The sequence below is a fragment of the Lichenostomus cassidix genome, unplaced genomic scaffold (assembly GCF_008360975.1).
Source record: "Lichenostomus cassidix isolate B80296 unplaced genomic scaffold, HeHo_3.0 HiC_scaffold_36, whole genome shotgun sequence".
Lineage (NCBI taxonomy): Eukaryota > Metazoa > Chordata > Aves > Passeriformes > Meliphagidae > Lichenostomus > Lichenostomus cassidix.
Window position 1 is genome coordinate 1,058,145 of NW_028147270.1, and position 16,319 is coordinate 1,074,463.

Below are 16,319 nucleotides of genomic sequence, written 5' to 3' on the forward strand. Positions count from 1 at the left end.
GGCCGACGTCTTCAGCCTGGCGCTGACCGTGGCCGCTTGGGACAGCCGGACGCTGCCCGGGGCGGGGGAGGGTGGAGGAGGATCCGCGGCGGGGAGGGGCGAGGATGCCGGAGGGGCTGGGAGGAGGTAAGGAGGGGGGAGGGGCTGGTGAGGGGGTGGGGGAGGGGAAATTGGGTGGGAAAGGGTTAATGGGTGGGGGAGGGGAAATGGGAGGGGAAAGGGTTAATGGGGTGGGGGAGGGAGAAGAAAAGGGGTGGGGAGGGGCGGGAAATGGGGTGGGAAAGGGTTAAAGGGGTGGGGAGGGGCGAACAGAATGGGGAGGGGCTTAGGAGTGGGGAGGGGCTGGAAGAGGTGGGGAAGGGTTAACGGGGTGGGGGAGGGGAACCGATGGGCGGGGGGAGGGGCGAAGAAAATGGGGGAGGGGCTTAAGAGTGGAGGAGGGGCAAGAATTGCGGTGGGGGAGGGGCGAATGAGTGGGGGAGGGGCGAATGAGTGGGGGAGGGGCTAGCGGAGTGGGGGAGGGGCTGGGAAACGGGGGGAGGAGCCTAAAAGGGGGCGTGGCTTAGCCGCCGAGCGGGGGGAGGGGCCGGATGAGCTCACCCCTCCCCCCCCCTTTCCCCTCCCCCACCCCCAGCCTTCTCCCCCGAGCTGCGGGCGCTGCTGGCGGCCATGTTGGATCCTGAGCCCGAGCTCCGCCCCTCGGCGGCCGAGCTGCTGACGTGGGGGGTGGTGAGGGGGGCGGGGCGATGGCGTCCCCTCACCCGATTGGCCGACGTGGCGCTGAGGCGAGCCGACGATTGGATGGAGGTTTGGCCCCTCCCCCCACCCCCCAGGCCCCTCCCCCATCTTGCAGCCCCTCCCCCAACGGTTTTCTAGCCCCTCCCCCATGCTGGGTTTAGCTCCTCCCCCTTTTCTGGGGAGGGGCTTCACCCCAATTGCCCCTCCCCCACCCCAATTTCCTGCCCCTCCCCCACTTTCATTGCCCCTCCCCACCCCATATTCATCCCCCACGCCAATTTTCCTCCCCCACCCCAAATTCCTCTCGCCGGCCCATTTTGCCCCTCCCACCCATCCCCGCCCCTCCCCACCCAAAATTCCTGCCCCTCCCCCACCCCAAATTCCCATTGTCGTCCCAATTTGCCCCCCCCCACCCCAATTCCTACCCCTCCCCATCCAAAATTCCCTCCCCACTAACTGCCCCTCCCCCACTCCATCCTCACCCCAATTTGCCCCTCCCCACCCCAAATTCCCTCCACCACCAAATTCCCACCCCTCCCCCACCTCAATTGTCCCCCATCCCCATTTCCCTCCCCACCCCAAATTCCCGCCCCTCCCCACTTTAACTGCCCCTCCCCCACACCGAATTCCTCTCGCCAGCCCAAATTTCCCTCCCACCCCATTCCTGCCCCTCCCCCTGCCCATTCCCACCCCAACTTCCCCCTCCCTCCCAAAATTTCTCCCCCACCCCACTCCCGCCCCTCCCCCCCTGACTCCGCCCCTCCCCCAGGCGCTGGCCGAGCTCTGGGCCTCGTTTTGGGGTCGATTTTGGGGTTGGGTTTGGGGTGAGACCCCCTGGGGAGCCCCCAGGACCCCCCCGAGGACCCCCCTGGACCCCTGGGGGCTGCGGGGGGAGGGGCAGCAGGAGGAGGAGGAGGAGGAAGAGGAAGAGGAAGAGGAAGGAAGTCCTGAAAGGTGAGGTTTCCTCCAAAAAAAATCCCAAAATTCCACGGAAATTTCCCCCAAAAATCCCAAAAATTCCCACAAATTTCCCCCAAAAAATCCCGAAAATCCCCTGGAAATTACCCCCTAAAGATCCCAAAAATCCCCAAAAATTCACCGGAAATTTCCCCAAAAAATCATTGGAAATTTTCCCCAAAATATCCCAAAAATCACCGAAAATTTAATCCAAAAAATCCCAAAAATTCACCTGAAATTTTTCCCAAAATCCCAAAAAAAATCCACCGGAAATTTCCTCCAAAAAATTCCCAAAATTCTCCCAAAATTCCACGGAAATTTCCCCCAAAATTTCCAAAAATCCCCTGGAAATTTCCCCCAAAATATCCCCAAAATCACCAAAAACTTGCCCCAAAAAAATCCCAAAAATCCCCTGGAAATTTCTTCCCAAAAATCCCAAATTCCACAGAAATTTCCCCAAAAAAATCCCCAAAATCACCGAAAATTTGCCCCAAAAAATCCCCTGGAAATTTCCCCTCAAAATCCCAAAACTCACCAGAAATTTCCCCCAAAACATCCCAAAAATCACCAAAAATTTACCCAAAAATCCCCTGGAAATTTCCCCCAAAAATCCCGAAAATCACCAGAAATTTCCTCCAAAATATCCCAAAATTCACTGGAAATTTCCCCCAAAAATCACTGGAAATTTCTTCCAAAAAATCCCCAAAAATCCACCCGAAATTTCCTGCAAAAATCGCGAAAATTCTCCCAAAATTCTCCGGAAATTTACCCAAAAATTTTCTCCGAAAATTCCGAAAATCTCTCCGAAGTCTCACAGAAATTTACCCAAAAATTTTCCCCAAAATCCCCACAAATTCTCTCCTAAAATTCCACAGAAATTTACCCAAAAATTCCCTGGAAATTCCCCCAAAAAATCCCCAAAATTCCCCCCAAAAAAATTCGAAAAATTGCCCAAAATCCCCCAAAAAATCCCAAAAATTCCCCCGAAAAAAATCCCAAAATTCCCAAAAAAATTCCTCATCAATTCTCTTTAAATCTTCCCAAATTTCCCCCAAAATTTCCCCAAATTTCCCCAATTTCCCCTCCCCCACCCTGACCCCGCTCTGCCCGCAGGCACCCCTCCCCCACCCCGCACCGGAAGCGCCCCTCCCCCACCCCGCACCGGAACCGGAAGTGCTCCATCCGCAACCGGAAGCGCCCCTCCCCCACCCCGGACCCGCGGCGAACTTTGACCTTCGACGACGATGACGACGACGATGACCTTTGACCCCGAGCCGCCCCTCCCCCACCCCAATAAACCCCGCGGTGACCCCGGAAGTGACTTTATTGGGGGGGAGGGGAAGTTCCGGTTCCATTTCCGGTGGGGGAGGGGCGGTTTGGATCCATTTCCGGTGGGGGAGGGGCAGTTCCGGGTCCACTTCCGGTTCCGGTGGGGGGAGGGGCAGCTCCCGCCCCTCCCCCTCTTCTCAGGATTTCGCCAAAAATAAATACAGGGTGGGGGAGGGGCTGGGGGGGGAGAGAGAGGATTTGGGGTGAAAAATGGGAATTTTGGGAAAATTGGGGATTTTGGGAAAAATGGGAATTTTGGGGTAAAAATTGGGAATTTTGGGGTTAAAAATGTGATTTTTTAGGGCGGAAAATGGGAATTTTGAGGGATTTTTGGAGGAAAAAATGGGAATTTTGGGGGATTTTTGGGGTGGAAAATTGGGGATTTTTGGGGCAAAAAATGGGAATTTTGGGACGAAAAGTGGGGATTTGGGTGAACTTTGGGGCTTTGGGGTGGAAAATGGGAATTTTGGGGTTAAAAATGGGAATTTTGGGGTTAAAAATGGGAATTTTGGGGTTAAAAATGGGAATTTTGGGTTGAATTCTGAGGATTTTGGGGCCAATTTTGGGATTTCATTAATTCGGGGTGAATTTGGGTATTTTTGGGATGAATTTTGGGTATTTTTGGGATGAATTTTGGGTACTTTTGGGGTGAATTTTGGGATTTTGTGATTTCAGGGTAAATTTGGGATGAATTTGGGGTATTTTTGGGTCAAATTGCAGGGATTTGGGGTGAATTTTAGGATTTCATTATTTTGGGGTGAATTTGGGGTATTTTGGGGTGAAATTTTGGGTTTTTTTCTCACCTCAGAGGTTCTCATAATCTCCTCCCTCGTCGCTCTCGCTGGCTGGGGGGGGAGGGGCAGAGGGGGGAGGGGCGGTCAGGGCTTTGGGGTCCCAAAAATGACCCCAAAAAACCCCAAAATCGCCCCAAAATGAGCTCAAAAAAACCCCAAAATCACAAAAAAAAATCCCAAAATAAGTAAAAAAAAAAAAACCCAAATCACCCAAAAAAATCCCAAAAAAAACCCCAAAATCACCCCAAAAAATCACCAATGAACAACCTGAAAATTGCCCCAAAAATGACCCCAAAATTAACCCAAAATCAGCCCAAAAAAATCACCAATAAACAACCCCAAAACAACCCCAAAATCACCCCCAAAAAATTAAAAAAAAAAACCAAAACCACAAAAAAAATCACCAACCCCAAAACAATCCCAAAATCACCCCAAAAATACCCCAAAATCAGCCCAAAAAAAAGCCAAAATCACCCAAAAAATCACCAATAAACAACCCCAAAATAACCCCAAAATTGCCCCAAAAAAACCCCAAAATCGCCCCAAAATCAGCCCAAAATATCACCAATAAACAAGCCCAAAATCGCCCCTAAAATGACCCCAAAATCACCCAAAAAAAATCCCAAAATCAGCCCAAAACAAACCCCCAAAACACCCAAAATCACCCCAAAAATCACCAATAAACAACCCCAAAAATGACCCAAAAATTAACCCAAAATCAACCAAAAATCAGCCCAAAAAACCCCAAAACCAACCCAAAAAAATCCCAAATTCACCCCAAGAAAAACCCAAAATCAGAAAAAAAATCACCAATAAACAAACCCAAAACAACCCGAAAATTGCCCCAAAAATGACCCCAAAATCACCCCAAAATAACCCCAAAATCACCCCAAAAAACCCACCAATAAACAAACCCAAAATTGCCCCAAAAAATCCCCAAAATCACCCCAAAAAAATCCCAAAATCAGCCCAAGAAAAACCCAAAATCAGCCAAAAAATCACCAATAAACAACCCCAAAAATGACCCCAAAATCACCCCAAAAAATAAAAAAAAACCCCAAAACCACCAAAAAAAATCACCAATAAACAACACGAAAACAACCCCAAAATTGCCCCAAAAACCCCCAAAATTAACCCCAAAAAAAACCAAAATCACCCCAAAAATCACCAATAAACAACCCCGAAATTGCCCCAAAAATGACCCCAAAATCAACCCAAAATCACCCCAAAAAAAAACCAAAATCACCAAAAAAAATCACCAACAACCCCAAAATCATCCCAAAAGAAAACCCCAAAATCATCCCAAAAAACCCCAAAATTACCCCAAAAAGTCACCAATAAACAACCCCAAAATTGCCCCAAAAATGACCCCAAAATCACCCAAAAAAATCCCAAAAACCACCCCAAAACCGCCCAAAATGACCCCAAAAATCCCCAAAATTTCCCCCCAAAAAACCCCAAAATTCCCAAAAAAAGTCCCAGAAATTATCCCAAAAAATCCCAAAATTGCCCCGAAAACACCCAAAATGACCCCAAAAAAACCCCAAAATTCTCCAAAACCCCCAAAATTCCCCAAAAAGTCCCAAATGACGCCAAAAAACCCAAAATTGCCTCAAAAATGCCAAAAATTACCCCAAAACCCCCAAAATTGCCCCAAAAGAAAAAACCCAAATTGCCCTGAAACTCCAAAAATTCCCCAAAAAACTCCCAAAATTCCCCCCAAAAACCCCAAAATTCCCCAAAAAAACCCAAAATTCCCAAAAATTCCCCAAAAAACGTCCAAAATGACCCCAAAATTCCCCAAAAAAACCCAAAAAAACCTCAAAATTGTCCCAAAATTCCCTAAAAAAACCCCAAAATTCCCCAAAAACCCCCAAAATTACCCCAAAAAACCCCAAAAATTCCCCCCAAAATCCCCAAAATTCCCAAAACCCCAAAATTCCCCAAAAACGTCCAAAATGACCCCAAAATTCCCAAAACCCCAAAAAACCTCAAAATTGTCCCAAAAATTCCCTAAAAACCCCCAAAATTCCCCAAAAAACGCCCAAAATTACCCCAAAACCCAAAAATTCCCCAAAACCCAAAATTACCCAAAACCCCCAAAATCCCCCAAAATTCCCCAAAAAACCTCCAAAATTAATCCAAAATTCCCCAAAAAACCCTCAAAATTGTCCCAAAATTCCCCAAAAAACGCCCAAAATTACCCCAAAAATTCCCCCAAAAACCCCAAAATTCCCCCAAATTTCCCCCAAAATTCCCCAAAATTTCCCCAACCCCCCCCGCCCCTCCCCCACTCACCGTCGGGGGTTTTGGGCACATTGATGTACTCCAGGCTCGGCGCTGGGGGAGGGGCAGAGAGGGATTTTGGGGAATTTTGGGGATTTTGGGGAATTTTGGGAATTTTAGGGAATTTTGGGGGGATTTTGGACGATTTTGGGGGGATTTGGGGGTTTTTTGGGGTCATTTTGGGGTTTTTTGGGGTGTTTTGGGGTCATTTTGGGCAATTTTGGGTATTTTTTGGGGTAATTTTGGGATTTTTTGGGGCAATTTTGGACTTTTTTGGGGAATTTTGGGTGTGTTTGGGAGATTTAGGGTTTTTTTGGGGTCATTCTGGATATTTTTTTGGGAATTTTGGGATATTTTTGGGGGAATTCTGGGGTTTTTTGGGGCAGTTTTGGGGAATTTTGGGGTTTTTTGGGGAATTTTGGGGTCATTTAGGGGCAATTTTGGGGCTTTTTGGGGGGAATTTAGGGGCGATTTTTGGGGTTTTGGGAGGAATTTTGGGACAATTTTGGAGTTTTTTGGGGTAATTTTGGACTTTTTTGGGGGAATTTTGGGGTCATTTTGGGGCAATTTTGGGGTTTTCTTTGGGAATTTTGGGCATTTTCAGGACAATTTTGGGGTTTTTTGGGCAGTTTTGGTGTTTTTTTGGGTCGTTTTGGACTTTTTGGGTTATTTTTGGGGTGATTTTGGGGTTTATTGGGGCAATTTTGGGTTAATTTTGGGTATTTTTTGGGATTTTTTTGGGGTGATTTTGGGGTTTTTGGGGCTGATTTGGGATTAATTTTGGGGTTATTTTTTGGGGTTATTTTTGGGTTAATTTTGGGTATTTTTGGGGCAATTTTGGGTTAATTTTGGGTATTTTTGGGGTGATTTTGGGTCGATTTTGGGGTTATTTTTTGGCTAATTTTGGGGTTATTTTGGGGTTTTTTTGGGGGTTAATTTCGGGTGGTTTTGGGTTAATTTTTGGGGTTAATTTCGGGTATTTTCGGGTTAATTTTGGGTCGATTTTGGGGTATTTCGGGTTCTCTCTCACCCCTGGATCCGCCGTCGCTCTCCGGAATGTTCTCGTAAGGCTCCTCCCCCTGCCGCCCCTCCCCCTCCCCGCTGACGTCACCGGGGCCGGCTGTGACGTCATCAGTGACGTCATCGGGGAGCTCCTGGGGGGTCCTGGGGGGGGATGGGTCAGGGAGGACTGTCCTGGGGGGGGAGGGGCGGCGGTCAGCCAGCGGTCACTCGGTGGTCAGTTGGTCACTCAGTGGTCAGTTGGTCACTCACTGGTCACTCACTGGTCACTCACTGGTCACTCACTGGTCAGTTGGTCACTCACTGGTCAGTTGGTCACTCACTGGTCACTCACTGGTCACTCACTGGTCAGTTGGTCACTCACTGGTCAGTTGGTCACTCACTGGTCACTCACTGGTCACTCACTGGTCAGTTGGTCAGTTGGTCACTCACTGGTCACTCACTGGTCAGTTGGTCAGTTGGTCACTCACTGGTCAGTTGGTCACTCAGTGGTCACTCAGTGGTCACTCAGTGGTCAGTTGGTCACTCACTGGTCAGTTGGTCACTCACTGGTCAGTTGGTCAGTTGGTCAGTTGGTCAGTTGGTCACTCACTGGTCACTGGTCACTCACTGGTCACTCACTGGTCACTCACTGGTCAGTTGGTCAGTTGGTCACTCACTGGTCACTCACTGGTCAGTTGGTCACTCACTGGTCAGTTGGTCAGTTGGTCAGTTGGTCACTCAGTGGTCACTCACTGGTCACTCACTGGTCAGTTGGTCACTCACTGGTCAGTTGGTCAGTTGGTCACTCACTGGTCACTCACTGGTCACTCACTGGTCAGTTGGTCACTCACTGGTCAGTTGGTCAGTTGGTCACTCACTGGTCACTCACTGGTCACTCACACATAGCCGCTGACAAAAGGCTCGTTGGAGTAATCACTGTCCTCGGGTGGCTCTGCGGGTCAAAGGTCACCAAAAGGTCACACAAAGGTCACTCAAAGGTCACCCAGGGGTCACCCAGGGGTCAAAGGTCACTCAGAGGTCAAAGGTCACCCAGGGGTCACTCCGGGGTCAAAGGTCACTCACCCATTTCCGGTTCAGCCGAAACTCTGCGACTCTCGGGGCTGCTGGGGGTGGGGGAGGGGCGGGGGAGAGGCTCTGGAGCCACGCCCCCAACCCAGAGGCCACGCCCACCTCCCACAAGCCCCTCCCCCACCCTCCCGCCCCTCCCCCACCCCGAAATCCCCTCCCCCACCCCTCAGGACCCCTCCCCCTTTGTAACACCCTCCCCCACCCCCCAAATTGACTCCTCCCCAATCCCGCCCCTCCCCCACCCGGTAATCCCTCCCCCACCCCCTCAGCTTGGCCCCTCCCCCATTTCCAACCCTCCCCCATTCCCCAAGCCCCTCCCCCATTTTCCCACGCCCCTCCCCCACCCCTGGCCCCTCCCCCACACTGACCCTCGGCGCTGCTCGGTCGCCCAGGGAGGCTGCAGGGGGTGTGGGGGAGGGGCGCCTGGGGGGAGGGGGAGGGGCAGAGAGGTCAGCGAGAGGTCAGCGGGGAGGTCAAAGGTGAAAGGTGAAAGGAGGTCAAAGGTCACTCACAGCGCGGCGTCACCACCATGAAGCGCGGCGGGGGAGGGGCGGCCAGGGGCGGCCTGGGGGGGGTGGGGGAGGGGCGAGAGGTCAGAGGTCAAAGGTCAAAGGTCAGACCGCCCCTCCCCCCCACCCCCCCCGCCCCTCCCCCACTCACTTGTAGTCGTAGTTGTCCAGCAGGGGGCGCTGTGGGGCTGGGGGGAGGGACGGGGTGACCTCGGGGTGACCTCGGGGTGACCCCAAAGTGACCTCGGGGTGACCTCAGTGACCCCAAACCCAAAATCCCCCAAACCCCCAAATTTTCCCAAAATCCCCCCAAAATTCCCCAAATTTCGGCCCCCCGACCCCCCAAAACCCCCCAAATTCTCCCAAATTTCGCTCCCAAATCCCCCAAATTTTCCCAAAATCCCCCAAATTTCACCACCCCAAGCCCCAAATTTCGCTCCCAAATCCCCCCAAAATCCCCCAAAACCCCCAAAATTCCCCCAAATTCCCCAAAATCCCCCAAAACCCCCAAATTCCCCAAATTACCCTCCCAGTTCCCCCAAATCCCCCAAATTCCCTCAGAATCCCCCAAAATTCCCTAAATCCCCCAAAACCCCAAAATCCCAATTCAGCTCCCAAAAGCCCCAAATTTCGCTCCCCAAATCCCCAAATCCCCCCAAATTCCCCCAAAATCCCTCAAATCCCCCCAAATTTCGCTCCAAAATTCCCCAAATTTCGTCCCCCCAGACCCCCAAAATCTCCCCAAATTTCCCAAAAATCCCAAATTTTCCCCAATTCCCCTCCCCCACTCACGGCGGCGGCGGCAGCGCGCGCAGAGCGAGGCCAGCAGGGGGGGGAGGGGCAGCAGCAGCAGAACCCAGAGGGGAGAGTCCATGGGGGAGGGGCTGGGGGGAGAGAAACCCCCAATTTGGGGGGAAAATAGAGAATTTTGGGGAAAATCCCCAAATTTCGGGAGGAAAATATCGAAATTTGGGAGAAAAATCCCGAAATTTCGGGGGGAAAATATTGAATTTTGGGAGAAAAATATGAAATTTTCGGAGGGAAAATATTGAAATTTGGGGAAAATATCGAATTTTGGGGAAAATCCCAAAATTGGGGAAATTCCTGGAATTGGGGAAAAAATCCCGAAATTGGGGAAAAAATCCTGAAATTTGGGGAAAAAATCCCGAAATTTGGGGAAAATCCCGAGATTTCGGGGGGAAAATATTGAAATTTGGGAGAAAAATACCGAATTTTTGGAGGGAAAATATGAAATTTTGGGGGGAAAATCCTGAAATTTTGGGGGGAAAATATTGAATTTTCGGGGGGAAAATATTGAAATTTGGGGAAAATATCGAATTTTGGGGAAAATCCCGAAATTGGGGAAAAAATCCCGAAATTTGGGGAAAATCCCGAGATTTCTGAGCGAAAATATTGACATTTGGGAGAAAAATCCCTAAATTCTGGGAAGAAAATATCGAATTTTGGGGAAAAATCCCAAAATTGGGGAAAAATGCCGAAATTGGGGAAAAAATCCCGAAATTTCGGTGTGAAAATATTGACATTTGGGAGAAAAATCCCGAAATCTGGGGGGAAAATCCCGAAATTTGGGGAAAATCCCGAAATTTCGGGGGGAAAATGTCGAATTTTGGGGGGAAAATACCTAAATTTCGGGGGAAAAATATTGAAATTTGGGGGGAAAATACTGAATTTTGGGGGTAAATATCGAATTTTGGGGGGGAAATATAGAAATTTGGGGGAAAATCCCGAAATTTAGGGTAGAAATATTGAACTTTCGGGGGAAAATATCGAATTTTGGGGAAAATCCCGAAATTTTGGGGGGGAAATATTGAAATTTGGGGGGAAAAATCCCGAAATTGGGGAAAAATCCCGAAATTTCGGGGGAAAAATATTGAAATTTGGGAGAAAAATCCCGAAATTCTGGGGAGAAAAATATCGAATTTTGGGGAGAAATCCCAAAATTGGAGGAAAAATGCCGAAATTGGGGAAAAAATCCCGAAATTTCGGAGTGAAAATATTGACATTTGGGAGAAAAATCCCGACATTTCGGGGGGAAAATACTGAAATTTGGGAGAAAAATCCCTAAATTCTGGGGGGAAAATATGGAATTTTGGGGAAAAATCCCAAAATTTGGGATGGGGAGACACCGGAATTGGGGAGAAAATCCCTAAATTGGGGAAAATCCCGAAATTTTCGGGGGGAAATATCGACTTTTGGGGGAAAAATATTGAAATTTGGGGGAAATCCCGAAATTTGGGGGGAAAAAGTGGAATTTTAGAGCGAAAATCCGGAAATTTCGGGGGGAAAATAGCGAAATTTCAGGGGAAAATATTGAATTTTGGGGGAAAAATCCCGAAATTTGGGGAAAATCCCTAAATTTCGGAGGGAAAATATCGAAATTTAGGGGGGAAAATGTCGGATTTTGGGGAAAATATTGAAATTTCTGGGGGAAAATACTGGAGTTTTGAGGAAAATACTGAATTCTGGGGAGAAAATATCGAATTTTGGGGGGAAATCCCCAAATTTCGGGGGAAAATATTGAAATTTGGGGAAAATACTGAAATTTTGGGGGGGAAATGTTGAATTTTGGGGGGAAAATCCTGAAATTTCGGGGAAAATATCGAATTTTGGGGAAAATCCCGAAATTTTCAGGGGAAATATCGAATTTTGGGGGAAATATTGAAATCTGGGGGGAAATCCCGAAATTTCGGGGGGAAAAATCCCAAATTTGGGGATGGGGAGAGCCCGAATTTGGGAGAAAATGCCGAAATTGGGGAAAAATCCCTAAAATTCGGGGGGGGAAATATCGAAATTTGGGGAGGAAATATTGAAATCCCGATATTTGGGGAGGGGGAGAGTCAGAAATTGGGGAAAAATTCCGAAATTTGGGGGGAAATCCTGAAATTTGGGATGGGGTGAGCCCAAAATTTGGGGAAATACCGAAATTCGGGAGGGGAAAATACAGAAATTGGGGAAGAAATCCCGAAATTTGGGGGAAAATCCCTGAATTTCGGGGGGAAATATTGAAATTTGGGGGGGAAAAAATCCCAAAAATTGGGAGGAAATGTTGAAATTCAGGAGAGGGAAACTGGATTTGGGGGAAAAATCCAGAAATTTGGGAGGAAAAAAAATCCCAAAAATTGAGGGAAAATCAGGAAATTGGGGAGGAAAAAAATCCTGAATTTAAGGATGGAAAATCCCGAAATTAATGGAGGAAAAAACCTAAATTTGGGGGGAAAAAATCCCAAAAATTTGGGGAAAATCCCAAAAATTTGGGATGGGGAAACCGAAAACTGGGGGGAAATCCCGAAATTTGGGGAGAAAATCCCAAAATTTGGGGAAAAAATCCCAAAATTTGGGGAGAAAATCCCTAAATTTGGGGAGAAAATCCCTAAATTTGGGGAGAAAATCCCAAAATTTGGGGCTGAATTGGGGGAAAAATGGATTTTGGGGGATTTGGGGGTTTGAAATCCCATAAATTTGGGATCCCAAAAACCCCAAAACCCCAGTTTTTGGGATCCCAAAGTTTCCCACTCTAAAAATTTGGGATCCCAAATACCCCAAAAACCCAAAATTTTGGGGTCCCGCCGCTCCCCCACCCCCCAAATCTCCCCCAAAACCAAAATAATCCCAAAAAATCCACCAAAAAAGTCAAAAAATCCTCAAAAATCCCAAATAAATCCGAAAAAATCCATCAAAAATGCCAAATAATCCCCAAAAAATCCCCAAAAATCCCGAAAAAATCTCAAATAATCCCCAAAAAAACCCCAAAAATCCCAAAAAATCCCCAAAATCCCAAATAATCCACCAAAATCTCCCCCAAAAATCCCAAAATCTCCCCCAAAACCCAAGAAAACCCCCAAAAATCCAAAAAAATCCCCAAAAATCCCAAAATCTCCCCAAAAATCCCAATTAATCCCCAAAAAAATCCCAAAAAATCCTAAATAATCCAAAAAAACCCCCAAAAAATCCCAAAATCTCCCCAAAAATCATCAATAAATCCCAGAAAATAAAAAAAAATCACCAAAAAATGCATAAAAATCCCCAAAAAATCCCCAAAAATCCCCAAAAAACCCAAATAAATCCCAAACCTGTCTCGGCCGCCGCCTGGCGCACCCCAAAATCCGCCCCGCCCCTCCCCCACCCCCCAAAATCCCAAATAATCCCCAAAAATATCCCAAAAAATCCCAAATAATCCCAAGAAATCCCAAAATCTCCCCCAAAATCCCAATTAATCCCCCCAAAAATCCTAAAAAAACCCAAAAAATCCTCAAATAATCCCAAAATCTCCCCAAAAATCATCAATAAATCCCAGAAAATACAAAAAAAAATCCAAAAAAAATCCCCAAAAAAATCCCCAAAAATCACAAATAAGCCACCAAAAAACCCTTAAAAATACCCAAAAACCCCAAAATCTCCCCAAAAATCCCAAACCTGTCTCGGCCACCGCCTGGCGCACCCCAAAATCCGCCCCGCCCCTCCCCCAAAACCCCCCAAAATCCCAAATAATCCCAAATAATCCCAAGAAATCCTCAAATAATCCCCAAAAATCCCCAAATAATCCGAAAAAATCCCAAATAATCCCCAAAAAACCCCAAAAAATCCCCAAATAATCCCAAAATCTCCCCAAAAATCATCAATAAATCCCGGAAAATAAAAAAAAAATCACCAAAAATCCCCAAAAAAATCCCCAAAAATCTCCAAAAAATCCACCAAAAATCCCAGAAATCCCCAATAAATCCCAAAAAAAACCAAATAAATCCCAAAAAACCCCAAAAATCCCAAACCTGTCTCGGCCGCCGCCTGGCGCACCCCAAAATCCGCCCCGCCCCTCCCCCACCCCCCAAAATCCCAAATAATCCCCAAAAAACCCTAAAAAACCCCAAATAATCCCAAAAAATCCTAAATAATCCCAAAATCTTCCCCGAAAATCCCAAATAATCCCAAAAAACCCCAAAAAATCCCCAAATAATCCCAAAATCTCCCCAAAAATCATCAATAAATCCCAAATAATCCCCAAAATCTCCCCAAAAATCCCAAAAAAATCCCCAAAAAATCCCCAAAAATCCCAAATAATCCCAGAAAAAAACCCCAAAATCTCCCCCAAAATCCCAAACCTGTCTCGGCCGCCGCCTGGCGCACCCCAAAATCCGCCCCGCCCCTCCCCCACCCCCCAAAATCCCAAATAGTCCCCAAAAAAACCCCAAATAAATCCCAAAAAATCCCAAATAATCCCAAAAAATCCCCAAAAATCCCAAATAATCCCAAAAAAAACCCCAAAAAATCCCCAAATAATCCCCAAAAATCCCAATTAATCTGCAAAAATCCCAAATAATCCCCAAAATCTCCCCAAAAACCCCAAATAAATCTGAAAAAATCCCCCAAAAATCATCAATAAATCCCAAAATAATCCCAAAAAATCCCCCAAATCCCCAAATCTCCCCAAAAACCCCCAAAAACCCCCAAAAATCCCAAACCTGTCTCGGCCGCCGCCTGGCGCACCCCAAAATCCGCCCCGCCCCTCCCCCACCCCATTTCCTGCCCCAGCGCGGCTTCCGGGGGTGGGGGAGGGGAGGGGAGGGGAGAAACTGAGGCAGAAAATGGTTTTTGGGGTTTTTTTTTAAAGAGTTTATTTGGGGGAGAAAAGAGATCAGATTTGGGGTTTGGGGGTTGGAAATGTGAGTTTGGGGTCCCGAAAATGGGTTTGGGGTCAAAAAATGGGGATTTGGGGTCCCAAAAATTGGGTTTGGGGTCCCAAAAAAGTGAGTTTGGACCCCAAAATGAGGATTTCAGACCCCAAAATGTGGGTTTGGGGTCCCAGAAATGGGTTTGGGATCCCAAAAATGTGGAGCTGAGACCCAAAATGTGGGTTTGGGGTCAAAAAATGAGGATTTGGGGTCAAAAAATGAGAATTTGGGGTCCCAAAAATTGGGTTTGGGGTCAAAATTTGTGGGTTTGGACCCCAAAATGTGAGTTTGGGGTCCCAAAAATGGGTTTGGGGTCAAAAAATTTGGGTTTGGGGTCTCAAAAAAATGAGTTTGGACCCCAAAATGAGGATTTCAGACCCCAAAATGTGGGTTTGGGGTCCCAGAAATGGGTTTGGGATCCCAAAAATGTGGGGCTGAGACCCCAAAAATGGGTTTGGGGTCAAAAAATGAGAATTTGGGGTCAAAAAAAGTGAGGTTTGGACCCCAAAATGTGAGTTTGGGGTCCCAAAAATGGGTTTGGGATCCTAAAATGTGAGTTTGGGGTCAAAAAATTTGGGTTTGGGGTCCCAAAATGAGGATTTCGGACCCCAAAATGTGGGTTTGGGGTCCAAATTTGTGGGATTTGGGGTCCAAAAAATGGGTTTGGGGTCCAAAAATATGAGTTTGGGGTCAAAAAATGTGGGGTTCGGACCCCAAAATGAGGATTTGGGGTCCCAAAATGTGTGGTTGTGACCCCAAAACTTGGGTCAGTGACCCCAAAACTCAAGTCCATGACCCCAAATGTGGGTCAGTGACCCCAAAAGTCGAGTCCATGACCCCAAAATTTGGGTCCTTGTGGGGTCAGCACCCCAAAATTTGGGGCTGGGACTTCTTCCCATGGGTCAGTGACCCCAAAACCTGCAGCAGTGACCCCAAAACTTGAGTCCCTGTGGGGTCAGTGACCCCAAAAGTGAGTCAGTGACCCCAAAACTCGAGTCCACGACCCCAAAATTTGGGGCTGAGACCTCTTTCCATGAGTCAGCAACCCCAAAACCTTCATCAGTGACCCCAAAACTTGAGTCTCTGTGAGGTCAGTGACCCCAAATTTGGGTCGGTGACCCCAAAATTCGGGTCCCTGTGGGGTCAGCACCCAAAATTTGAGTCAGTGACCCCAAAACTTGAGTCAGTGACCCCAAAACCTGCAGCAGCGACCCCAAACTGTGAGCTGAAAACCCCAAAATTTGGGTCAGTGACCCCAAAACTTGAGTCTCTGTAGGGTCAGTGACCCCAAAAGTGGGTCAGTGACCCCAAAATTAGGGTCAGTGACCCCAAAACCGTGAGCTCCTGTAGGGTCAGTGACCCCAAAAGTGGGTCAGTGACCCCAAAACCTTCATCAGTGACCCCAAAACTTGAGTCCATGACCCCAAAACTTGGGTCCCTGTGGGGTGATCACCCCAAATTTTTGGGGTCAGCACCTCTATTTGGGGTCAGCACCCCAAAATTTGGGGCTGGGACCTCTGTCCATGGGTCAGTGACCCCAAAACCTGCAGCAGTGACCCCAAAATTTGGGTCCCTGTGGGGTCAGTGACCCTGAAACCTGCAGCAATGACCCCAAAACTTGAGTCAGTGACCCCAAAATTTGGGTCAGTGACCCCAAACCGTGAGCTCCTGTAGGGTCAGTGACCCCAAAATTTGGGTCCCTGTGGGGTCATCACCCCAAATTTTTGGGGTCATCACCTCTATTTGGGGTCAGCGACCCCAAAATTTGAGTCCACGACCCCAAAACTCGAGTCCACGACCCCAGAATTTGGGTCCCTGTGGGGTCAGCACCCCAAATTTTTGGGGTCAGCAGCCCTATTTGGGGTCATCACCCCTATTTCTTTGGGGTCAGCCCCCCCAAATTTTGGGGTCAGCACCTCTATTTGGGG

General features: G+C 47.9%; 2 protein-coding genes and 1 long non-coding RNA gene across 4 annotated transcripts; 1 reads left to right on the forward strand and 2 right to left on the reverse strand.

Moving 5' to 3' along the window:
* Positions 1-3: 3 nt before the first annotated feature.
* Positions 4-2,962, forward strand: LOC146423772 (uncharacterized). Its single transcript, XM_085044443.1, has 4 exons — positions 4-126; positions 635-807; positions 1,508-1,692; positions 2,809-2,962. The coding sequence occupies exons 1-4, from the start codon at positions 105-107 to the stop codon at positions 2,960-2,962; spliced, it is 534 nt and encodes a 177-aa protein (XP_084900569.1). The 5' UTR covers positions 4-104.
* LOC146423773 (uncharacterized) lies at positions 2,842-12,845 on the reverse strand. 2 transcript variants are annotated; one of them, XM_085044528.1, is made up of 11 exons: positions 12,796-12,845; positions 9,497-9,588; positions 8,856-8,892; positions 8,708-8,760; positions 8,564-8,618; positions 8,190-8,227; positions 8,007-8,058; positions 7,135-7,298; positions 6,117-6,158; positions 3,828-3,869; positions 2,842-3,201 (listed from the first exon to the last, which is right to left on the reverse strand). In XM_085044528.1, exons 2-10 carry the CDS (start codon positions 9,576-9,578, stop codon positions 3,829-3,831), a joined length of 564 nt encoding a protein of 187 aa, XP_084900654.1. In that variant the 5' UTR covers positions 9,579-9,588; positions 12,796-12,845; the 3' UTR covers positions 2,842-3,201; position 3,828. The 2 variants fall into 2 exon arrangements, with proteins under 2 accessions (XP_084900654.1, XP_084900653.1); XM_085044527.1 differs by having other exon boundaries at positions 8,190-8,230.
* A 1,463-nt stretch (positions 12,846-14,308) lies between these two features.
* Positions 14,309-16,309, reverse strand: LOC146423774 (uncharacterized). Its single transcript, XR_014847295.1, has 4 exons — positions 16,044-16,309; positions 15,591-15,981; positions 15,446-15,465; positions 14,309-15,381 (listed from the first exon to the last, which is right to left on the reverse strand). It is a non-coding gene; the product is annotated as an uncharacterized LOC146423774 (long non-coding RNA).
* Between the last annotated feature and the right edge of the window lie 10 nt (positions 16,310-16,319).

Coding starts and splice junctions, on each gene's coding strand:
- LOC146423773 (XM_085044527.1), bottom strand. CDS start 9,578: ATGGACTCTCCCCTCTGGGTTCTGCTGCTGCTGCCCCTCCCCCCCCTG. Junction 8,619..8,707: donor CATGGTGGTGACGCCGCGCT/GTGAGTGACCTT, acceptor CCCTCCCCCCAG/GCGCCCCTCCCCCACACCCC. Junction 7,299..8,006: donor CCTTTTGTCAGCGGCTATGT/GTGAGTGACCAG, acceptor CTCCCCCCCCAG/GACAGTCCTCCCTGACCCAT.
- LOC146423772 (XM_085044443.1), top strand. CDS start 105: ATGCCGGAGGGGCTGGGAGGAG. Junction 127..634: donor GCCGGAGGGGCTGGGAGGAG/GTAAGGAGGGGG, acceptor CCCCACCCCCAG/CCTTCTCCCCCGAGCTGCGG. Junction 808..1,507: donor GAGCCGACGATTGGATGGAG/GTTTGGCCCCTC, acceptor CCCCTCCCCCAG/GCGCTGGCCGAGCTCTGGGC.